Here is a 25,496-nt window from a genome sequence, read left to right as displayed (position 1 = left end):
TGGGTTTTAAATACAATATTCTGTGATACTGATATTTAGTGCTGTATAAAGAGATGAAATGTAGATATGCTTTATTTTGGGAAGGGCTTGAAAAGAGGGACAGGCAGTAAAGTCTGCATCTAATAGATCAACACCGCATGCATGCTGGCAGTGTCATTGGACAATATCCAGGAGAGATGAAGTTCGTTCCTATACCAGGACAATCATTCCTTTCTCATCTGAAGGAAGAAAGGAATCCAGACGCAGACATTATGAAGCTCCCAGGAGAGAGTTATAAAATTGAGTCTGGTTTATGCAAAATTTGAAATGAAAGATGTTGAAACAAACGTTAAAACTTTTGTTTAAAAGCTGATAACAATAACATCAGGAGTACTGTATATGTGATCTGTATGCAAAGGACAGGGTTTGAACGTTCATTCATTAAAATATGGCTCAGATATAATGTTGTTCTTTAAAATAAACTTGTAAGCATTTCTTTCTGTAAGAAAAGCTTAATCTGTTAAATATTTTTTCAGTATAAAAGCTCACATTGTTACCAGTTCTTGAAGGAAAATGTCTGCCCAGAGTGTGACATAACAAGGTTTTGTGTTTGTATTCCAGTTGCACTAACGACTTGCTTTCAAATCAGTAGGGGTGAAATCCTCACTCCCGTGAAGTCTGTGGCAAAACTCCTAGTGATTTCTTTAGCTCTAGGATTTCACAGGAGGAGATTGGAATCTGAAAAATGTTTGTTTGAACCTCTTCCTTTTATAGGCAAGGAAATTTCCCTAGGGGTCCATCTCTGATCTGTTATCCTGTCTCTGACACTGTGCAATATCCTATGCTTCAGAGCTTGAAGAGACCTGCCAAATCTTTGGCTACGTGTCTTATTTTACAGTGTAGGTGCAACCTCTTAGGGTCACCATGAGAACAAGTGTGCTTTGCCTGCAGCCCACCTTCTGTTCATGTACATGTCTTGCAGGCAGCCTGTGCACTACTCTGTGATCATATCAAGCAGCACAGTAATACTTGGTACCCACCCGAGCCCCCTGGGCCTTCTGTTCCTCTGTACTGTATGGTCTTGCTATGCTAGAGGCTGTCTGGTGGAAGCTGGGCAAGCCTGCGTGAATCCAGACTTACTGGAGATCTGGAGACATTTCTTTTTTTATTTCTTTTTCAACAATTGAAACATAATAATAGACTTGACGCAGTTGCTATTACAAAAACTGCATGATCTTGCCCATAAATTTACCCCTTTCCCAAAAACTGGAAGGGTGCTTTCTCTCTCTAGCGCTTTTTGTCAGGTTTTGGAATGTCTTTACTCCATAAATGGTAAAAGGTGTCCTAATTTCTTGCCTAAACTTCTTATGGCCAGTCATTGTCCCTTCATTCTTAGACTGACGTAAATTTTTCTGTCCATCGTAATAATTTGCTTCTGAGGAATATAGATATTCTCAGTCCTGCTTGGTGTTTCTGTTCCCCTTTGCCTGTTCCAGTTTGAATTTGTGTTTGGCAAGCCAAAGGGACCAGAATTGAATGCTGTATTGTAGCTGAGATCTTAACAGCTTCTTATGAAAGATCACTGTTTTCCCATCTCAACTGGAAATATGTTGATGTGATCCAAAGACTGTTTTCTTGTAGCACTGTCATACGGGAGGTTCAAAATCAGCAGTGGTCAAGTACTGCAAGTTTTCTCCTCTTTGGTTTCTAACTGATGAATTACTTTCCAAATCTGTTGCCTTGTAAGTTATTTTGATCTCACTTCTGCTACTCATGTCCTCGTAAGTATGTTGTTCTTTCTTACAAATCCAAATACTAAGTTACCGAACCTCAGGATTTGAATAACTGCTTGTTCTTCTGTCGATACAAGCCCTATTTTTCTTCTTTGTAGTCAGTTCCCAATGACCTTGCTTACTCACCTACTAACCCAGCTGTTAGATATGTGGATTTGATGCAAGACCATGCAGAGAAAAAGTAGACAGGTTTGGATAAAAAGGTGAAGAACAATTAGAAAAGGGGTTCTTATAAATTGATTTGTATGTATATATTTATACATACTTTATATATATATTTATATCTAAAACCTTGCACTCTGAGTGGACTAGTTTTCCCAAATGTGCTTTCTTCCTTAAATATCTGCTATATTCTCCAGTCACAGGGTAACTTGTTACTTTCTACTTTGATACTAGATGTTTAATTTTTCTTTTTGCTTTGTTTCGTCTTGAAATAGTTTTGCTTGAATCCCGTGATGTGAATTGTTTTAAGCTTTCTTGATTGTCCATTCTTGAATGTGGCAAAATGTTACTACACTTTCTGTTTATTCTTTCCACTTGTCGTCTTGAGTTTATTCCAGACTTTCCTGTGATCGTCTTTATTTCTTTAGGTAATGGGATTGTGTCTAGGTTATCTCTAAGCTTGGCACAACCCTCGCTGCCTATTGAACTGGTCTTTCTTCTGTATTACTGTTTTGTGTGGTCTGCCTGTCAGAATTTGGTCTGACTTGTGGTAATTCTTCCTTTTTCCTGTAGTCTGATCTGGTTTAGGTTTGTATACCAGTTTACTTATTTCTGACTAGTTTTTCTGGGCTAGTTCTTCAGACTAGGTCTGTCGGCGCTTCCCTACAAGTTTTCTTCTGTTTCAGTGCAAATTTCAGGCGGTCTTTAGACAAACATGGAAGGGGCTTGTAACGTCTTAAAGACCTCAAGCTCTTCAGTTCCGTTGACTGAACTAAATCCCTTAATTTTCAGATAGCAACTTGGGGATTTTCTTGTTTGTTTCCTTTCATAAAATGCAAAGAGAATCCATTTTCGAGTGGTCATTGGTTGGTGACCAGCTTTTTACTAGTGTCACTGCTAGTTACAAAATGAAAGCAGCTTCTGTTGGCTCAGTGGCAGGTGATGAGGTCTGTGAGCTCTTGCATCCAGGAGTGACTGGGCCTCGCTGGGACCCATTGGCTTGATCTGCCTGATAAAGGGATGTTTTTCAGCATATTCTGGCCTGTATCAGATAGCTATGCTTTATGGTTTAACTTTGATAAGAACAAATTTTACTAAGCTCTTGCCTGCAATGTTACCTTGCTGAAACTGCTTCCATCAGTAAATTATCCATTTAAGGTTTATGGAATCTTATCTCTGATTTTTTACTGAAACCCGCTTTGCTTTGATATTTTTGTTGGGGAAGATTTAGAAAATATTTCCTCTGTTTTGTCCTATACCTTCTTAAAACCAAACTGACATTCTTTTGATTCCCTCTTCTGTATAAAATTGTTTAATCCTTCTTTTTTTTCCTCTTGTCTCTAAGCCCTCTTCTTTTTTTTTACTTTCACTGTGATTTTCAAATACATATTACTTAACAGTTTACTGGTTAAAAAACACTTCTCAAACTAGTCACTTTGTATTAGTAATCTCTTTTCATCTCATGTCACATGACTGCAATCCAGGTTCTAGGAAAAATCCTTCATTTTCTGGGAATGTGACATTTTCACAGTTCATGCTTAAATACGTTTTAGCTTATAAGCTTCTCTAATGTTCATAGATTTGTAATTTCTTATTTTTCTTCTACACCACTGATAAGCATATAATGTACTTTGCGCAGAAGGTGCAGCTGATGGAGGTGACCAGGAACAGTATAGTGGGTTTATATTTTTTTGGTCACCCCACTTATATCACTTGAGAAGTAGGATGTGTGGGAGCAAAGAGGTGTCCATTTTAGAGTGAAGGTGTAAGAAAAACCCATTGTTATCCTCTAACGTTTAAAGAGCCAAGATCCAGATGGTTGCTTCCTGCTGCAAAAAGCATCAAGGAGAAAATCTGACTTTGCGCTGGGCGGTAAGAGGAGGTAGAATAATCAGCCATAATCACCTTAAAATTCTACAATTCTATCTTGAAAGGTAGAATTTGGCTGCTTTCCTACAGCTTGGTCTGTCCTAGGTCCTTTGGTAGGCAGTGGAGCTGTGGGCAAGCTCTGTCCACCCAAGGAGAAAGATTGCTATGAGTTGATTTCTAATTTCCATTTCAGACGCGGGAGCAGGAAGAGCTGGAGGAGGCTTTGGAGGTGGAGCGACAGGAAAATGAACAAAGGCGACTGCTCATACAGAAAGAACAACAACAACAACAGATGCTAAAAAGGAAGAATAAGCAGGCGCTCCTGGATGATCTGGTGAGTAACAAAACCAAAGGCTTTGAATGATCAGTAGCAAAGCAAACAGCTAGTACATCGATACTCATCTCTACCATGGTTAACTGTGTGGAATTAACATGTCTGTCCCTTTCCTTTTCCCTGTCTTCCATGTTCTGTGTTACTGTTCTCTCACCTGTTATTCAGTGTTACTAACAACTCTGGTTTTGGTAAGCTAAGGGCTGGAGGAAGAGTGCTTCTGGGATTCATAGACTTAGTTGGACTCATTGTCCAGAATGACCAGTGCTGGTTACAAACTAATTCTAGGAAGGCTTTCTTGGCTGTTCCAACACAAAATTAATCCTGGATAAGATTCTAGAAAAGAAAAATGCAGGTGGTGGTTTTTTGGTGTTTGGAGAAGGTTATTTTCCTGGTTCTGTCTTTTTTCTTTTTTTTTTTATTATTTTTTTTATTTCCTAGTGAGCTCCCTTTGAAAGCTCTTTTCCTGCTGCTAATTAACATGTGGAGGGATCTTTCAGAAATCACTTTAGCGATTCCAGCCACTACCAGTTTACTTATTAGTTGACATTCCTCTGCATATCTGAAGAAGAGCTAATATAAAAGTGTAGATTTCAGTTTAATGAACTGACAGTATGAAAGTCACAGGCTTTGACTGTGATCAAGGGTAGCTTGCGTTAGCATAGCTGATACAGTGACGACTACACCTTGAACCTGACGTATGGTGGGTGAGGTTCTGTCATGTCTGAGGCCCTCTAACTGCCTGCTTGTTTTGCCTTCAGCTGGTGACAGTTGCATCTGCTTTGGTGCATGGCTGATCATGCAATTTGTCAGGGGGGTAGAGAGGAGTTACTAAGTTGGCCTAGCCATAATGTGAACTCTTACCGCTGTTGGCTTGTTAAGCAGTCCTGAATAGTAGTGGTTCATAAACTGGTGTGTTGAAGCAAAATGGTAATCAGGAGCTACTTCATGAGCTCAGCCACCTCTGCAATGGGAAGATGATGGAGAACAGGGGACAGTAACTCATAAGTTATTCAAGCGTTAGTCAACCATTTTTTGAGTTGGAGCACATAAATCATGGGTGGTTGCTTTGTATTCAAAAAGTACTAAAAGAAAAAGATCTCTTGCCTTGAGTGTGTCATCTTCTGTTACTGCAAACTTTTTGTGTATGAGTTGCTCCCTTTGAAGTGAACGAAGCTTGAATTCAAGTAGTGTAGAGACAACTGAAGAAAAACTTGGGCTACTTTCGGAAATTGTAGTAATGTTTGGCTGAATTTACTACTGATTGTGCATCTAAAATGCAGTGATGGTGTGTAGCCATAGAGGCTCAATAAATGTGTTGTTTAAACAAGACTCATGAATTTTTTTTAGTACAAATGTGTACAGACATGCATGCATAGACATTCATGTGCTCGAACACCCATGAGAACAGTCTGTGTGCAACCTTGAAGGATATCAGAAAAAAGTAAGTATATATGCATGCATATGTGCAGCTGTGTCAGCGTCATTTAAAGCTGCTTGGTAGATGTAAACCAGAATTTATCTCTTATTTCAGTTTCTTGCATTAATAGAATACAAAGCAGAAATTAAGACTATTTCTCAGTTGTTATTCAAAACACAGATGCCTTTCTACTTTTTGTGGAAAAGCAGACTTCCTCCTTGAACCAGTGCAGAAGGAACTGACATGAGGAGAGGGCATTGATGTGCAGTTTAAGAGTTTCAGGGCCTCTTGAAGAGCTGCCTTTTTCTAAGCCAGGAGTCCTGGCAACCTGTCTCTGGTTTTGCTGAAAGGAGCTGGTGTTTCATTTTTTTTCGGTTGTTGTTGTTGGTTTTTTTTTTTTTTTTTTTTTTGTAGACAAAGAGCAGAGATGAGCAGAAAGGGTTTTGAAAATCCCTCAGGTCTGTAACTTGGCATCCATCCAGGCTCTTTTCATTTTAAAGGTGAAAGTGCTTACAATCTACACAATTAAGAATAGTTTGAGTAGTGGATCAGTTAATAAAAACTCCACTATGAACTTGAATTTAATGGCTCAGAATAGGGATTTTGAACTGGTTTCTGACTTACTTCAATCCTGTTTTAAAACACACTCTTAACTTACTGGAGACCAGTGGTGGGGTGTGTGTATTCTTTTTTTTATTATTATTTTTTAAAACACAGCAGTTGGTTTTACTGGAAACCTATTTCATCAGATGGCTTGCGGAAAGAATGGTTATAAATAATCCTTAAAACTTGACCAAAATAGGTAGTTTTAGCTGTGATTGCGTATGCTGTTAAAACATATAAATGTATCTTAATATTCTAAAAACAACAGAAAGGTGATTTTTTTAAAAGGCTGAGGAAGGCAACTGGGCAGTTTTAAGTTGTGTTTCTGTTTATCAAGGGGCACTGTCAGCTTAAATTTGAGCCAAAACTTGTTTTGTAGTACTGAAGTTTTATAAAACCAGCACTGAAGTGTTTGTATAATGACTTACAAAGTCTCTGGAAAACCAGCAGTTGTTAAACAAATAAACATTTCCTATGGTCCTTGAAATCCCTCTAATGCTGCGCTGCAAATCTGAAAATGAAGCTGATCGTAAGTTAAACTTAATTGAGAAGTGCAGCAAAAATAAGCATAAGCAGTACCAGTGTAAAGAATTACATGGAAAAAAATCTTATATCTGTGGTTGCTGATACTGTGCTAAAAAACCAACAAGGATTAAGTTCTGGCTACAGTGATACCAGTGGCAAAACTACTGACTCTGCAGGATTGTAAGCAGAGAGGAAGGTGAGAAGCCAGCATTTCATCCATTGGTTTTGAATAGTCTCTTTTGAATGCATCACCTGGCATTGAGAACCTACAGCCCATGTGACCTGGGTCTTGGTAATGTTTTTCAAGATTCCCCCTCATACTGGGCAACAAGAGAAAATTTCAGACAGATTTTTTTGTGTGGTGCAGGTAGAGATGTTGGGTCTTCCCTCTTCCAAGAAGAGAATTTTACTGTTGGTGTTAAATCCTAATGACTGAGGAAATTCATAATTTCTTATGTGCATTATTTATGATATTAGCATGTTGAGTAGAGGTCTCAGTTGTTTACAAAAGTGTATAAGAATACTGTCCCATCTTCAAAGAGCATAAAATGTAGATAGTCCGGAGGCAGGGAAAAAGGCACAGAAATGTTTGGTATTTAAAATGTTGTGCAGCAGGCTCTGGCCTCCTGGTCAGCCTGGGGAGTGCACTGGCTCATGCAGAAAGGACGGGACCTGGGGCCGAGGCTCCATGAACCCATCCTTAACTGGGAGCAAGGAGGGGAAGGCCAGTGTCACTTGCTGGGGAGGTGAGCAAGGCATTGTGGGTGGCTCAGGCTCTGCAGGTTACTGGAAGAGCAATCAGGTGCTTTGCCTAGGCTGTTAACTGTTGCCTGTTTTGCTTTACAGAGCTAAATTAGGCAGATTTTATATTACCTTCATTATAAGTGACCTCTTTTACAATAAAACCTCTCACTTTAAAAGCACACCACCTTGCAATTTAGACTTGGAGTCTCAAATGCTTTTTACATATTCTTGGAAGAGGCATGCATGTGTGTGTTTTTGTTTGCGTTTTTCTTTTGTCTTTTTAACCTTCTAGTCTTGCATAATCAGGGCTGAGTAAGATATTAAAGCACTTCCTTTATTTACTATATTAACTCCCTCACCTGTATACAGAGGATTATAGATCTTTTAGATGTCTTCTGTGTTGTGGGACTTGCAGTCTCCTCTTTAAGAGCCTATGCTTCCCAGACGTGAGCAAAATGGCATTGCAGCCCAGGGCAGAGGGACGGGTTTTGCCGAGGCCCTGGCATGGCTTGGAGTCAAGCGAAGGGCAAGGTGGCTTGAAGACGTCAAGTGTCCTCACTTTTTTACCAGAACCCCAGGGTTTCTGAGACAATCTTTCAGAAATTTTTTTATATAACGAGCTTTGTTCATACTGTTAGACAGCTTGTTTTCCCATACAGAAATCTGCTAGTATGGATACCTGTTTACAGGATTGGACCTTTCATGTATGTTAATAGTTAACAGAAGGGCTGTGTGCATATTTGAAAGGACAAACAATCACGGATGTGGTGGCTTGCTGGCATGGTGTGGGTTTCCCACAGTTGTGTAATCTGGTTTACCGGTCATTGTGTGAAGCCTTGAGAAGTTGGTACAAAAATTGGCTTCCTTTGGTTATTGTATTAGAAATGCAGTGAACGTTTAAGCAGTATGAGAGGACAAAATGAACTAGAGAATGCTTCCTGCTCTTCCCTTCTTCCCCAGCATATTAAATTTGATGATTAAAGGAATCCAACGTCCTTAAACCCTGCTGATAGCTGGCAGCACGTGTTGCTGCGTGGTGATTACAGACATGTGCAGCACTTCGAAGATGCAGACTGTAAATTAGTGTATTTGTTGTCCAAATTTTCTCCCAGTTGTACAGAAATTAGGCATCTCTTATAATTTGTCTTGAATCTCTTGCCTCCCCTCCTCCCATTTAATCGTAGAAATGCAAGTAGGATCCTGTGCTGTAGTTGTATTTGTGACTCTAGACCAGATCTTGTCATGTGAGATTTTTCTGCTTTTAGCACTTGTAATCTAGTTGTGAGACAAAATATATAAGAAAATAGGAAAGAGGACTGGAGAGTGATGTGAAAAATCAGTGTACAACATGACTGTTCATGATCACTTCAGAAGACTTCCCTAGGATATTATGAAAAACAGGTTGTCTTCAAGCATTAAAAACTTCCAACTTCTTCTCCTGAACTGAATAAGTAAAAAAACCACAGTCCAGTTTATTAAAGTTTGTTTGGTTTTGAGAGTAACAAATATGGTTTACAGTTCAGGAATTGCTTGGTTCCATGAAACAGAAGTATGTGAGATGTTTGAGGGCCTTAGGAGTAAAATACTGTGAGAGAGCAGCCTGAGAAGAATCTGTCTGAGCTTCTTCCCTGCTCTCAACTTCATGCATTCTAGCTAGGAAGTCTCAAGGATTTCAGTGTGCATGTGGATAGTCACATTAGTTTATTAGAAAATTACTCGACCAATAATTTTCTGACTGTCAAGAATGTAGTTACCTATATGTATGTTAATAATCGTTCTGTTCTGAGAGTTTTTAAGTAGTCCTCTTGCTTAACTGTTCATTTTAGTACTACTTATATTTTTAAAAAAAATTGGCTGGCTTCCTTAAAAATAAGTTGGCGAAGGAGAAAATAAATATGCTGTTGGTTGCACTTACAATAGTGCCATTGTGCACAGCAGAGCAAGGATCATTTCCAAACGGCCTCAGGTGAAATCTAATGGGAAACAATTTCAAACTGGTCTGAGTTCATTGGTAGAGAGAATTCGTCTTAGATAAACATCTGATCCAAGTTATACTACTTGGTGGTATTCCTTCGCTGATTAAGTTCTATTTTTTTTTTATTTTAATAAATATAGTTGCATTGGCCAGTTGGAGTAAGGAGCCTGTTATATTGTCTTTAATGTGGATTCTATAAAAATAGTTGTTTGCAGGTTACTCTGATTTATGGGGTTGCTGCAGCTTTTTCTTATTACTGAAAATGATTGTTTTCTGTAAGCTGGTTCTCCTAGAGAGGATACTTAGCATTATGCTGCTCTGCTAGTGATGGCCTTTTAGACACAACTTGCAATTTTGAAAAGTATGCAGTATTAATTAATATTTATTTTGGTTTAGCATTCAGATTTGTTCCTCATATATTTACAGGAGAGCTCCAACCTTCCTGCTTCACTGCTTTTAGCTCAGCATAAGGACAGATCTACTCAGCTAGAAATGCAACTGGAAAAACCCAAACCTGTCAAACCAGTCACATTTTCCACTGGCATCAAAATGGTAAGGCTTGTTTGTTTCTTTTTTTCAATGCCTTTCAAAAGACTGAGAATTTCCTCATATGAAATTTAGGAGTTATTTAAACCTGAGTTGTATATTACATGGAATACGCTGTTCCTCTTTCAATTAAGTAATTGGGAGTTAATAAATTTCATCATTCTGCTGGTTGGAATATATGAAATAATTGTATTGCATAGTTGTCAAAAAACAAGCTATACCTCTTTCCCTGCAAAGTTTTCGTGTCCTTGAATTATTTTTGTCTCATTTGTGTACCAGTTCTGGAAATTGAAACTTTGGAGTTCAACAATGAGCTGCACTTTCTTCAGATTTACTTTAAGCACTGGAATAAGCTGTGAGTATGAGATGGACAGTGTAGAAAATGATGCTGAGTGGTTAAGGACACTATTTTAATTGTTACTGGACTCTAGGAAGCAACAAGTACTTTTGCAAATGTGTTACCGCTACAGTGACAACTCAAAATCTGTCAGCGTTCCTGTTCTTTTATCATGACATGGTACACGTACACATCAACCTGTGTGTGGAAATGTGAAATTTTTTGTGGGGGTGGGTTTAGGGGTGGGAGAACGAGTTACTCATCTGCTTTGCACCTTACTGGTTTCCTGTTTTGTTTTAAATTTCTGCACTTTTTTTAGACTCTTTATTTTAGAATTGGTATCATGGTAAATGGTATCTTGAAAATAACAAACGTTTGACACCTTCCTCAACAACGAAAGAAGTCAGCAAAGCAAAAACCTTTGCATCAAACTAGTCTTCCATCAATTCATGTATTTTCTCAGGGATATCTGTGCTGTGTTCATTATCCCCCAAAGGGTTCACAGTGTAGAAGCATTTGCAGCTTATTTTTCGAAAAGCAGTATCAGCTTTTGCAGAGTTGTGCAGGTTGTTTTCTTGTTTTCCTGTAGTATAAACTCTGTCTTCTTCCTTTTTCTTTTAAAATCTACGAGTGTGGGGGTGATTGATATGCTTCATGAGATGCTTTCTGTTTGTATAGAAAAGCTAGTGGACAGAAAATGTTTGTTGTTCGGTTCAAAAAATACTCTTAACTGAATGCCTGTACTTTACTGTTAAAATATGTTGTTAGTATTTCTTAAAGCCGTTGGGCTTTCTTCTGGGAAAGGGAAGAAGATAAGCTTATGCTACCTGAGGACAATGGAAGTGCTTTTTAATGCATTTGTAAATGGATATTAAATGCAGTATGCGGTAGTGGACATTTCAATTCTGCAGCCCTAAGTAAACTTCATCCAGGAATGGTGAAAGACTTGGATGAGGCAGTTTCTAGTATCGTGACATTTAAATTTTAATGTTGGGAGTAATGGATAATCCAAATAACTGATTGCTACTTTATCAGTGTTCAGAAAGTGTGAGCAGATAGTCTAATTTAATTTGTTCGCTCCCAGACAAACAAAAATGCTCACCCTGACTGACCTTAGTCCTAGAATGAAAAAGAACAACTTAAAACAAAATTAGGAATAAGTACAGCTAACAGTTAAAGTTAGGGATGTTTGAAGTTGCTGACTGCCATTTATGGAAAACTGATTATATCAAGCAAAACAGATTTTATACCTATAAAATTACAGGTTTTGTTGAGAAAGATTAATGTTTCCATGTTTTCTTTATAGGGTGCTTGATTTAGTTATTACATGGCATAAATTTTTAGAATTATACAGACATTACATTACACAATAATAGCAATATCGAGATTCTGCACAATAAATGAATTAACTGATTACCTTGTAATTTCTAAAGTAGTTATATAGTTACCACAGCATGGGAATATTTCTGTGGGTGTTCTGGTAGGACACAGTTCAGTATTTGAAAGCAGATGTTGCATTTCTGTGGATGACGTGCAAGTTGGCAGTTTACAGGGCTGCTTTGACAAGCTGGCCTCATTTGAATGAAATATGTTTTAATATGGCTAAACGCAAAATTATAAATAGAAAAATAAATAACAGGCTCAGTGATGAGGATTTGGAAGTTTAGCTAAGCAAGTAAACCAGTTTGACCCTTAGCCACAATGTGGGTACGTGGGGTCCTCGGGTATGTGAATAGTACAGCCATAAATAGGAAAGGACTTCTCCTTCTGAATGCAATATTGGGAAGACTCATGGACTAAAGAGTTCTGCTGACAGTATTTGGAATGAGAAAATCAGGAGGAGTGCAAAGAGCAGTCACAAAGGTCTGTTCAAAGGCAGAAGGATGGGAAGGCTAAGACATGACTCGGCTTACAGTAGGTACCTCCTTAACACAGACCATGCCAAATCTGAAGAATGCAACAGTAAATGTAGCAAGAACCAGTAACCTTAGCTAAACAAATAGGATCTAAATAAGAGCTGAAGGAACAAATAAGACTGAAAGTTTACAGTGGTTAATTGGCCTCACTGTTAAAATTGCCTCTGGAATGCAGTGAGATCTCTAATTCTTGATGTTTCCAGATTAGGACTGGGATGCATCTTGGGAAATTATTGTAGTCAAATTGAAATTGTTTGGTTCAGAACAGAGTTAGTTTTGTAAAAAGCAACACTGCTCACTGTACATGATCTGGTGGTGTTGATGATCCATGACAGTCTATTCTAGTGACAGCGTAAGGTGAATTCCCACCTGGGCACCTTATGACATGCTTATTTTCCAAGTTGAGTGTTTTTTCTAAAAACCCCAGATGCTCAGTCCATTTGTTTTGCATAGGTGTACGCTTGAAATAGGTAGAGCTTTTGTTGCGCTGCCCTTCAAGGGCAGCACTCTTTATAGTTGCTTTAGCTTTGTTCCTCTCTAAGCCATGGGGTTCACAACACTTATATAAGTGGGGGCAGCTCTAGGGCAGTACTAAATTTCTTCAAAAATACAGTTCTAATTAATGCTCTGTTTGGCTCAACGGTTCTGCAAATTAAGTATAGTTTCTGTGACAAGTCTATTTTGTGCTCACCGTTAAGTTTTGGCAGCACACACTTAATGAATCACTATGTGCGTTCTTCCCCTGTGCTTTTATTTTTTCCTAATAGTTTGGCCACTGACCTTTTCTGGTGGGTGCTTTCCTTAATTTTGTTTCAAAAGAAGGGATTGCAGATAGAGCTAGCTGAGATGCTGGCTAATCCAGATCTTACGTTTACACAAAGGCTGTGAAAATATGCCAGTTCAGCTAGAATGTGAGTGTTTTTCCCGGGATGGTCTTGGTCAAAGATGTTCTTCAGCCTGACTGATAATCAGACATGTTTCTCAGCTTCTGAATTGAGGCATGCCCATTCTAGTCTCCTGGGCAATGCTCAAGGAAGTTGGCTCATTTAAGGTGTCCTATTAGTGCTGTGGAGTTCTAAGCTTGCAGCAGGAGGAGGGAGCGTTTTTCACTTGTAAGCTAAGCAAGAGCATCCCCTATAGCACAAGACAGACAATTAGCTCATGAGGATAGGGTCTCTCCTTCAGTTTTCCTTTTGTTAAATAGGTTTTTTTTTTTTTTTGCTACTTTCCAGTGGAAGCTGTTTTTTCTTTGCAGTCTGCTCATTAACTTTTGAATTTTAATTCAGTAAATTATATCTGCCGTGCACGAAGCATACCTTCCTAATCAATCAGTTTGATTTACTTCTCTAAGTGGGGGAAGAAAGTGCTTCAGAGTTTTCTGCTTATCATGCTCATCATGTTAAAAATATGCTGAACGAGTATCTGAATATTTAAAACAGTCTTATTAAGTCTAAGCTCAAATCATTGTAAAGCTAAAAAAAAACTGTAGCAATTTTAATTGTTGCAGTAGCGCTAAAAATACTATTTTCCCTCAATGCTTGTACTTTACATTTTAGTAACTGTCAAAAAGAGCAAAGGTTGTTGAAATGAATGACATTTCTAGCATTTCTAGCATTTCTAGGGCTTGTCAGGGTGTGCAGAATGAATCTAAGGTCTTTCTGTTTCTTGGTGAATATAGCAACAGTTTCTGGTGGGGGGGTGACTTTAATGTGAAGCTAATTTTAACGTGTAAGAGGTGCTCATATGCGCTGCACATGAATGGCAGTTTGCAAATGCAGCAGGAATTAATTTCATTACGGTAATTTAGTTTTCTTTCTATGTCTCTGTTGTTTACAGGGCTGTAGGAGCCTTTTGGTGCTTGTATGTCTGTGTTTTACATCACCATTGCGGTTAAAAATGCGTAGGAGTGTGCATGTATTTAACTCCTCTTTAATTCATTGAACTGGGAACATGCAAACCTTTGAGTCTGTGGCCCAGCTATTTACATGTTTGTAAAAAATATGAATGCCTTGGACTGGCTCAGCTGTATGCTCTCTTCAGTGTGTTTCAGGCTGTGTGCCCTGTCCCTGTTCTGTTCTTTCCAGTTCTATAATGTTTCTTTGCTCCCTTCCCCCAGCCTCCCAGGAGACTTAGCCTCTAGTGGTGGCATTCATGAAGCAATTTTGTAGAGTTAAAAACTCAATTACCTCTAATTGGATTGCCCAAATATGCAGGAAAACAGCATAGGTGTTCTCTAGCCTGCTATCATTTGGGAGAGTTTGCCTTTTTACATTTTATACCGGAATACCTAAAAACTACTATGATGCATCACTGACTGTTCAATTTCTGTAGTGCTTTTTGTTTTATTACTTAATAGCAGTGGGAATATTTATTAGTAGAAATATTAGTGTAGTGTTGTACATTGCTTCGTCATTACCAAGATGGTTGCTACCTCTCTGAATTTGCAGTTTAAATAGATGTGTCAGGGAGGGAGGGGAACCAGATGCCTGGAGGGGATGTACGAGCCCAGGATTAGACAGCAGGGCAGTGGCGGAAGGAGGAATAGGATCCAGCCCTCCTAAATTCCTAACCTCGGGTCTCTTCCGCTGAGCCGGGCTTCATCTCCTGTCAACAGCACCCCTGAATGGCAGCAAATTAAGAGTGAAATACCTGCTTCAGCTTTGGCTTCCCTGTTCAAATCACAACAGTGATGTTATATTTCACTTTCTGTGCGTCTGAATATTACCAGGATTTTATTCCAGTTCTTGTAGTTTCAGGCTATTAGCAGCTGAATGCTGAGAAGAGCAATGTACAGTCTGAAGCAGCCGGAGCTGGCAGGAGGGAGCAGTTGAATCAGTATTTCAGAGGAATGGATCAGTGTCAGACACAGGATGTCTAGGACACCTCAGGAATGCACGTTACCGCTAAGCTGAGCATAGCAAGTGTTAGGGAATAGATTTTTGTGCAGCGTTACACTTGCAGCATTATTCTAATGGGAAATAATGTTCTTATTTTAAGTTATGTGGAGCTATTTTTTTAAAAACATTGACCTCATCAGCTCAGGTCAAATTAACTGTTCTTCATTATTGCCTTTTCCTACAATATTGCTTCCTGTGCAAACAACTGTTCAGTGCCTGCTCCTGTTATTCAGTCTGTTTCTTTTATAGCTTGTGGAGCAATTATCCAAAATCCTGTTCCAAATGCAAAAAAAGTCTGTCAAAATACCTTTTTAATCAGTTGTGCTCCTTCAAAGTTGCTTAGACATATGCCAGGTACTCTGAGGTAAGTGAAGTGCATGTTGTGCTACGGTTTAGACTACAACTACTCTGCAGCTCCCAGGAGTGCTTCGCTGCCCTGTCTGTGTGACCGGGAAGTGTTTCAGCCTTCCAGCCTTGCTTTGCCAATTCTTACTGCTCTGGTTTAGTTGGTTTGTTTGTTGGTTTTGGTGTGGCGTGTTTTAATATGTGTGTTTTTGGGGGTGGGTGGGCTGTTTGGTTTTTTTTTTTAAAGTGCTTTTACTATTTGCCCAAAGTTAATTAAAAAAAAAAAAAATCAAGCCTATTTCCTTCCTTCACTATTAGCTCAGCTGGTCTATCTTCAGGCTGAAACACTTCAGATGGAATTGATTTCTTTGAGATGTATGCCAGTCTGAGTTTAATTGGTGTTTTGTTTTTAATCTTCATTTGGCTCATACTAAACCCAGTTCTTCTTTGCAGCTGGGTGCAATATTTCCCTTTTCACAACACTTCATAGTTTAGAATCACAACAGTTATTTTCAAGAGGGAGTAGTGTATTTAGGCGTATAGACCCTCTTGGAATAGATGTATTTGTTTTAGAAAGCCTGCATGTAAAGTTTTCCGTGGCACTGAGCGTTATCTAGACCTCCAGCAGGAGCCTGGCTGAGTCTCTTGTACAAGGTCGCTGCATTGCCCTCGCAGCCTCGGTGTCTGTGTGCGTGGTGGTGGCTGTATCCCAGCTCCCGGGCACACTGGGCTGGGCGTCAGTCCCGTGAAGCAGAGTCCCATGGCAGAGGAAACCCAAATGTGCCAGTGAGAGGGCAGTCACAGTGCTTTCCCGCGGGTCTCTGGAGGAAGATGCTCAGAGAACCAGCATTCTTGCCAAGCAGCTTCCCTGAAGTGGAGATTTACAGGGGCTGTGTGTCTGGAGAGCAGGTGCATGTAGTCCTGTAATGCCAGCTCTGCTGGTAGGATTCTAGTTGCTAAGCACCTTCTCATGATTCCTAGTAAAATATATCTATTGCATGTTGCTTTAGCTTTGAATTTGTCATCAATAGCTGTAGCTTTTTTTAAACAATGAGCATTGCATTGATCTGCTGAGAAGGATACCTGTTTCTGAAAAGAAAAAGGGAAAAGAAATTGCAGCTGCTGTATCTCCACCATCTCTGACAATACGTGATAGGGAATTCAAGCATGTGAACTGAGGGACACCAAAAATGCAGAATGATAGAATTTAAGTTAAAGCTAACGTGCTGGCTTTAAACAGTGATCTAGAGTCCTGTGATCCACATACTGCTCACTTAAATCTCATTGGATTATATACACAATATGCCTGCAGCTTCAGAGTAGCATGATGGAGAATGATTAGCAGTAGTAAATATATTTGTCATACTAAATCTCTACCCCTCTGTTTAAATAAAGATGTTTTGTTAAGAGTCAAGCACATACATGCAGAACTGTGCTTAAAGTTTTTGAACACTGGTTTTGAAGTGTGTGCCAGATAAACTTTAAGCGATCTATCATCGGAATGCTTCCTGTGCACTCCAGCCCACAGACTGAAGTCTAAAACATTTAATTGGTTTCTGGCCTTACTAAGTAATTACTAATATATCAAAGTGCATAAACAGTAAGCACATTATATTGAATTTTTTTCCTAATGTAGGTAAGAAATGTTTGTTTTTTTTCTTTTGGGGGAGGTGAATTAAGTGATAGTACCTGTAATGTCCCCTCTCCTCATTTATGCAATGCTGGCCTTGGAAAAGGAAACTGGATTTTGAAAATACAGGTTTATGTCTCCCTGTATCTTTACAGGATTTCTGTTTGGAATGCCTTAGGAAAGATGCCATAGTCAAAATTAAGCTGTTTGGTGGACAGACATAATCAAAACTGTTTGACCTGATTCTGTTTTATGGTTGGGCTCTCTTATACTGCTCTGTTAGAATAAATATTTGTTCATTTGCTTTAAGGCTCCTTTACATGGCTAAAGCAGCACATGTTTATATACACATATTAGTATAAATACAAATCAGGCCCGTAAGTTTGCACAGCTGTAACGACTGGAATTTAGTAAATGAAATAGTGCCAACACTGTTAATTGTTCAGGAGTGAACAGCAAGGCCAATGTACTTGTTAGTAAAGTGGCTGTAGCTGGCAGTGGAGCAAATCTGTTCTGCAGCAGTCACTTTTTGCAATGGAACTGTTCTTAGGGTTTGGGTGTTTTGGGGTTTTCTCTCTATTCTTCAACACCCCCCACCCCCCGTTTGTTTTTTTAATCTTCTGTTTGATTTATGGACTTGGCCAAGAGCCTGCTTGCCTGCCTCTTTACCAACACATTTCAGGAGTACATCTGTGTGTCATGCAGCATGTTTTTTGGTCCCATGAAAAGGTGCTGCATAGGATGAGGCTTGTAGGGAGAAGGCTGCATGAAGGGTTCAGTCAGGCTGTCATTTTCTTCCCTGCTCATATGAGAGCAGGCAATGGGATAGAGCAGCAGAAACTGGGCTTTAGATCTTAATGTAGGATGCCCAAATTCCATCCTAAGCAACAGCCAGACCTGCCACTAGCTATGATAGCACAAAGACACATTGTAAAGTGATCTAAGGAAAATGCCGTTGAAATCATCCTGAGATCTTCCTATTTCTGAGTCTTATAGTTCTGAATATGCTATTGCTTGAGTAGGTGTTACTGTGAGCAATAAGGAGAGAGCTGACTGAAAGAAAGAAGGTGGCTGAGAGGAGAGTCCAAAAAAACAGCTGGCAGGGAAATAAAGAATAATAAAAAATTTCTCAATCATTGTTTGTTTTGGAAAGATCATGCTTTAAGCACATGGAAATACTTTACACATTTGAGAAGTGCTGACTTCCTACATGCCTTGTGAAGGAACAGCAAATCATTCATATAATGTAAACACATTTATAGATTGTTCCAATATAACTTTTTTCAGTGCTGCTGTTCTTTTTAACAAGATACAATTTAGTGCATATATGCTCTTTTGATACTACACTTTGGGCAAGAGTTGCAAGCATCATAAATGTTAAGTATCAGAGTTTGTGCTAAATGAGCAGCGTGAAGTTATTGAACCACATTTTTAATGCAAAAAAGTTGTTAAATAGTGCTACTTGATGCACAGTTTAAAAGTAAACATACCAGAAAGTAGTGCTGGGGTGAAACAGAAATAGCTAGCTTGTCTAAAAGTGTGAGTATAAGCAGTCTCATTATGTCTTGCTAGAGATGATATTAAAAAAAAAAAAAAAAAGAGGACAAAGTTCCTCTGTAAGGGTAGAATTTTAAACTGGGGAAGAAAAATTAGTAAAATGAGAAGCTTTGGTGCCAAAACTGCAGTGGGTATATTGTGGAGCATGCAGTGGAATTGTATAATCATAGTGCTGGGTGGGGATCTTGAGGTCGTGGGGTCCTTCCTGCTGCTGTGAGGCAGAGCTTGGGGGTACTTAATGACAGGGACCTGCCTAACCTGGTCTTCCAGACCTCTGGAGATGAGACTCTGCAGTTTCCTGGGCAGCCTCTGGTAGTACTTACTCCCTTGCTTTTACATTTTAGGGGAAACTTAGCAACTGCACATTTCCTTGACCTTGTGCAAGTTCATTTTCTATCTAGGTAGATGCCAAAAGCAGGTTGTTCTCTGCCTCTCTGTAGGAACTTTTTATGCACTTGAAGATGACTATGTAAACAGGACTTCACAGAACTAAATATTTTAGAATTTAGATCTTAAAATAGTTCAGATGCCTTAATTGTTACTTAACAATGAAAGCATTGATTTCTTCTGAAAATGGTTGATAGACTGTCTCCGTTCTACAGACTAGATGTGAAATGACGTTCATCAGCTGAGAAGAGGCCTTTTTAGAGAAGAAATTTTTTTTAAAGGGAGCAGTTAAGAAGATTTAAAGAATTCTAGTAAGAGCAATGGAGGATCTGAAGCCATTTAGGCAAGCTGAAGTAATATATTTGTTTGTTTGCATAGAAGAATGTGATCTTTCTGCCATGATCCTTTTTTCTCCGCACTTATCTGCATTTATGAGAACACTACATGTTTCCTTCTAATCCTTTCTTCTGTTGCTGCTGCTGAAAGTACTTTTGTGTCATTCTTCATCTTCTGTTGTTTACCTGGAGGAGAGCTGGTGACCTGGAAAGGCAGGGCTGGGCCAGTGGCTTCACAGGTTCCTCTGAGTCAGCGGTCAGTTGGGTTGTGTCTGTTTGGTTTTGAGAGACTTGTCTGTTAGGCACGTGTGTGCAGACCTCCCTCTCAGACTAGTTTTATTCATGAGTTATTCCATTTCTCAATGAACTAGAGCCTATTTGCCTATGTTGTAGAGTATATTGACCTTGCAGCACAGTTAAAAGATCTCCCATATGCCTGTATTTTCTTCCTTGCCTGTTCTCAGGGCATTCTTCGGACAAATTTGGGGTAAGCATGGCCTACAGCTGGCTTTTCTGAAATTCTTGCCAGACTTGAAAAGTCATGCAAGGGGAGCCAAAAGGAGGACAAGAGGGATGGCTGTAGTGGGAGGTAGTCACTGGAAGAAATGTGGCAGGGAAGTCAGTTTTAAGTGCTGGCAGCAGCAGCAGCGGTGGTTATCATGGTGGAGCACAGGCTCAGGGCTTGTGGGGATGGGGAAGCACAGGGCAGCAGGTGAGGTGGGTGCAGGAGGTGGTGGGAACTCGGATGTGAGGTGCTCTGAGCGGGGAGGTCTGGGCAGAGTTTGGCAGAAAGGTGGGTGGGAGCGGGGAGTTTCTTGGAAGGAGGACTGAGGGGCTCCTGCATGGGCTTGGGAATTACAGAGAGCTCTGGGACAGAAGGATTTGGGGAACTGGGGGTTCTGGTACTCGCCTGTCTGGATCTGTTCCTGTGTAGGAAGTCTAGGCTCTTGAGGGCAGCAGGGGATGGTGTGTGCACACTTGGGTGGTTTCAAATGTGACACCCCCCTCCCACCCCCCTTGTTAACAAAAGGTTCTGGCTGTAGGTAGGGGTGTACATGCAGGGACCTGTGTTTCCCACAACATCTTCTGTTTTGCCTTCATCTCTGTTACTAGATACACGTTACTAGATACACCAGCCTTGCTAATATATTAATTCCCTACAAGGAAAAAATCTTCAGCGTGTTGATTGAAGCCATGCTCTGTGTGTGTGTGTGTGTACACGTACAACCTTTCTGCACCTTAAGTGGTGCCTAAGTGAACAGAGCAGATAAATGAATGCTTGCTACAGGGTCTTGGAGAGTCAAGTTTTGAGTTTTAAAATAGCACATTTGTAAATTAAAAATACACTTAATAAAGATGTATTTCAAAGGAGCTGTTGGGGGCCCTGGTTTTTAATAGTCCATACTCATCCAAGGTGCACTTGTATTGCGCTAGGGTACTTGCAGCAAAAGATGTTTGCATCAAAGAGACAATGTTCTGTACCAAGGAGACTTCAAAAGTAATTTTCCTCAAGAATGTTTGTTCAGGTGCAGAGGGTGGGAGAAAGGAATATTGTTGTAGGCAATCTGCATTGGACATCAAAAGGTGAATTTCCCCATATATACCTAGTCTGGACTCAGTGTGTCAGGCAAGGTGTCGCTGGAAAGGAATATTGACAGCATTGGCTGCTAATGAAAGAGAAATTATCCTCATGAAATGCCTGGGTCGCTGAAAGTTTGTCTTATCTTTATTCCTCTTCAGTGTTTTGGGTTTTCTTTTGGGGTGTTTTTCTCTTTTACAGAAGATAAACGTGGATAGTGGAGTACATCAAAGTGGAGAATTGACTGTTTTATTGTTCTGCTTTGCCTGCACGTAGTTGCTACACAGGTAACTTGTATTTTGGGGAAATGCGAGGCTCAGGGGTAGTTTGTGATGTGTGTTACAGTTCAGCAGAATCTGTGGCAGAGCATTAAAATCCTCTCCCTCTTGCAAAGTGGATAATAGCGCGGTAATAGGTTGTATTTTATGCGGGCTCTTTTTTAAAAATATAAAATACATAAGAATATTGTGACTACAAAGAAACCTGCTTTGACTCACTTTAGACAAATGTGTGTAGTGGTATGGGCAGGAAATGGAAGGACAGAGAGCACATGTGGAACCATCTATCTAAATTAGCTGGATGGGGGCCAGGAAACTGAAACTTGCAACATTTGCAATGATTAGTAGAAAATGAAATGATGGCTTTCTAGAAAAATAATGATTCTTGTATTATTCTAGGACATTGAGGTAGATCCTGCAGGAGACAGACAGTATGTTTGAAGGTGGTGCATGTGGAATTGGAAGGCAGTGGAAAGGTAAATAGGAGGGAGGAACAATTTAAAACTGAGGGCCGTGCACAGGAGGAAAGCAGCATGTATTTTTAGGGCTGAGGTCCATTCTCCTGTTTCATCTCTTTAGAGAGGCATAAATAAATAGAGCCCTACTCACTTCTCCGAAGCATAGAAAGAGACTTACAGAAATGTGATCGTCTGCAAGACTGTCAGAGACAGTGCTCAAGTAAACAAGAGCTGCTGATCTGTGCTGGGTAGATGTGCTGACAGACCTAAAAGGGATCAATGTAGGTATCTGATCCTCGCCATCGTTAGGCAGTCAGGCAGTCTTTGGCACTGCAGCTTAGGGCTGCTTGTGTACCTATGGGCATGTGTACACAGCTAGCATTAAAAAAAAAAAAGCCACATACATTCAGGACTATGTATAAAGCTGGCCAGATTGTAATGCTTCCCTGTGATAGGCCCTTTGAGTTCAGGCAAGCAAAGTTTGAATAGTCGATTAGCAAATATTTGAAGAATTTTCTGCCTTTCCACAAAGATGGCAGTTTCTCTAAGAGCACGATGGTAGTGCCACTGGGAGTGGCAGCATTTTCTCCACTTTCATTTGGCGCAGGATTTGAGCCAGATCATGACTACAAGTTCAGAAAAGGAATAACCTGGGGAGTTTTCTTGTTGGATTTTCCATCAGCCACATACAAACGTAATAAGGGATGGAGCTGGAGATCTTCAGGGTTGTCTGCTTGACAGAGGAGATGCTGCAATAGATCTTTGACATCTAGATCCTGGTGCTCAAGATCTGTTGGCACTGGCTTGGCCATGCATGCACACCAAGGATTTGCCTTTGTGGTTGTTGCCAGTAAAACATGATTAGGGTTTTCTTTATTGGGGGTGTGTGAGAAGAGGGCTTGGCTTGAGAGAGCTCATGGGAGGATGTAGGAGGGATTGCAGTGGGAACTTCATGCTTCCTTTGTCTTCACCCATTCAGTTTTCACTTACCTTAGTCTGCTGCTTCGTGGGATGATGCCTTGAGCTTGAATTCCCATTTTAATTTATGTAGGATCTGAAGCCTAGGCAGGATTAGGTCAAGAATTCATCTCAGATCAGGCAATTCTAAAATCTGGTTGGAATAAGGAATGAAAAACCCAAACCACTACAATGCAGTTTATATTAAAGCTTAATGTTGTATCAGTTTAGTTTCACTGATAGTGTTGTGTACAGCATCTACTTTATGCTATTTGTTAACCTGTTTTGTGTCTAGTTAGTTAAATGGACTTGAAATACAAAATTAAATAGATGTCACACTTAAAGTAGCAGAAATACTCCTGAAGAGTACTGTACCCATTTAACTGTTGTTGCTTTTAAATTCTGTGTAACTAACTTCAGCTGTAGCTGAGGTGCCAAGTATAAATTTGGTAATGAAGTGTGTTTATCACCTAATTGAAAACCTGTGGAGTTTTTTTAAAGAAAAGGAACCCGAATAAAACATAGGTGGTACCTGAGTTTTGTTTGGCATGAAGAACAAAGTATATATGTGGCTGCACTTCTAATTAATTTTTTATTTAGTTTATTTTTATTTATGAAGAGGCAAAGTATACAGCAAATGCAACTTTTCAAAATGTGAAATTTCTTCTGTAGGAAGAGCCCCCCTTTAGAACTCTGCAGTCTTTAATCTTTGCTTTTAAATACAACACTACGTGACCATGCTGGTTTACCTTCTCTTATCTTCAGCCCATCTCTGCTCCATCTCATTGGTAGCATCAGGCTTAGAAAGGAAGGCAGGAGAGTGTATTTTCAGATATTTTTTGTATGGGTACATTTTCACTATAGTGCAGTCTGTTGTCTTTGATTTTGCTGGCAGAAAAGGAGGAGCAGGAAAGCTAAGGAATGGCCAGCTGAGACTTGGAAAGGGGAGAGAGAACCCATACCTGACATCGCCTGTGGGTGACAGGGAGAGACGCACACAGCAGTTCTTTATTTTTGCAGTTGGAGGTGTGCGTGCATTGTCAATTGCGTGACAGCTAGTACTGAGGGGAGGGAGCTTTTGGGGGGAATTCAGAGATTTAGATCAGGGAATATTTGCTTCAATCAAAATGCTTCATTTCCAGTTAATACCGAGTGACTATTGGGTAAAGCAAGTTCGAACATAATTTTTGGACTGGAGTGTCAATGCAACTTTGAGTGTGGGGTGTTTTTTTCATTTGGTTTGGTTACCCCCTCCTCTAGCAGGGCATGTTTTGCTGAAGGATCAGTTAGAAAACCCAAAGGAATGTGGATAATGTGAATGATAGGGTTACTACTCTGACCACTTTAGCAGATTGAATGAATCTATAAACTATACCCCTTTCACAATTCTTTTATGCTTTTATATTTTTTGATTCAATTAATCTTGAATTTTTTTGTTTGCATAGGGCACACAAAGTATTAAGCTAAGGCCATGGAAAATAACTTTGTAAATGCTTTCTTACTGTTCTGAAATCTAATTAAAAACCTGCAAACTTTGTCATTCATCATTTTACTATAGGAGTGTATTTCTTATGGAGACAGTCTAATATCCTGGAGCAACTTCATGGCATTACAAAAATAATTAATGGACCCTTTTAGGGCAGTGTGTGTTGCTACAATGTGGAATAATACTTCAGTGTTGTAAGTGAATGGTGTGCTAGGAAACACTAATCCCTTGTGTATAGTAACAGGAAGTATGAATATTACTTATTAATAATAATATAAAACACCTTCGGACACATACTTTTTTCTGTGCATGTCTACCTTTTTGTAAGCAACTGTGAATTTTAATTACAGAAAATTTGGTGAGAAGCAAAAATGATTTGTATAATTAAGATGATCTGTTTATTTAAAAGCCTTCAGAAGTTGTAAGAGATGGAACTTGGCTGTATGCGAGGGATGAATGTTGTGCAATAATGCCCCTTCATTCCCCTTTCATAATAAATCTCCGCAGAGTATTCATCTAAAGGACTGGATGCCAAAAAGAACAGGTTCGACTTGTCTGTGAGGATTTACACCACAGTAAAATGCACAACTGCTTTTGTAGAGGTCATTGTGAAGGTCACGGAGCCAGTATGCACCACTCAATGAGAGCAGCCTGTAACAATGGTGTGAGAGGTTGGACTGGGTGAAATCAATATTTAAAACCTCAGATGAAATGTAGCAATGAGCTGGAACCATTAAAACACATGACTTAAGAGACTGTATGCTGTTTTGCAAGAAATGAATAGCCTCTTTTCTGTAAGTTTGCATCTCATACCCTCTGCTGAATGTAGCTCCTAGGTCAGAATGCAAGTGTGCTCGATTCCTGACAACTAAAATTGAAATAACTTATTATGTCTAATAGAAACACTCTCAAACTGTTAGTAATCGGCTCTGTCCAGTTAAAAAAAAAAAAAGCCCTCATTGATTTTGAAGTGGTTTTAATTACCTGAAATTTGTCATACCTTTTTTTACAAATAAGGTCTGAGTTTGACCATAGGGTCACTATGTCTTTAAATAAAAGATGATGATCATTTCAAATGGCAACCAGCCATCAATGGGGTTTAGTGCAGAGATTAATTAGTAAACTTTGGAATGCGCTACAGCAAATGCAGCTGATTGGCAATAGCATGTGGAGTAGCAACTGGTGGAAAGCTGGTGCTGCTGAGCAGCAGAGGTATTTCCAAAAAGACTTAAGAGTGCTGTGATATGATGTGCTTTAAATGGCACTGTGCTAGTTGCATCAAACCACTGGTTTTCTATTTAGGCAGTTAAGTAAATGCACAAACTAGAGAATTCTGATGTGCATTTGGAAAGAAAGCAAGTTTTATTCTTTTGATGTGATTAGGTGT

The 25,496-nt window shown here is 39.5% G+C and overlaps 1 protein-coding gene across 8 annotated transcripts in view; it reads left to right on the top strand.

The window, feature by feature from the left end:
• MNAT1 (MNAT1 component of CDK activating kinase) overlaps positions 1–25,496 on the top strand; it is a 125,341-nt gene that overhangs the window by 47,772 nt on the left and 52,073 nt on the right. For 7 of the 8 annotated variants that reach the window (XR_005105321.1, XR_005105320.1, XM_037394695.1 and 4 more), the window contains exons 5-6: positions 3,997–4,137; positions 9,828–9,953. Coding sequence is in view for 5 of the 8 variants with exons in the window: in XM_037394695.1 (XP_037250592.1) it covers positions 3,997–4,137; positions 9,828–9,953 (267 nt within the window). In the remaining 3 variants the exon portion in view is untranslated. Of the gene's footprint in view, positions 1–3,996; positions 4,138–9,827; positions 9,954–10,226; positions 10,303–25,496 lie in introns of all 8 variants that reach the window. The other variant, XR_005105322.1, reaches the window with a different exon arrangement.

The sequence above is a fragment of the Falco rusticolus genome, chromosome 7, assembly GCF_015220075.1.
Source record: "Falco rusticolus isolate bFalRus1 chromosome 7, bFalRus1.pri, whole genome shotgun sequence".
NCBI lineage: Eukaryota > Metazoa > Chordata > Aves > Falconiformes > Falconidae > Falco > Falco rusticolus.
Note: the sequence above shows the minus strand (reverse complement) of the source record. Positions and strands in the feature narration are given on the sequence as shown.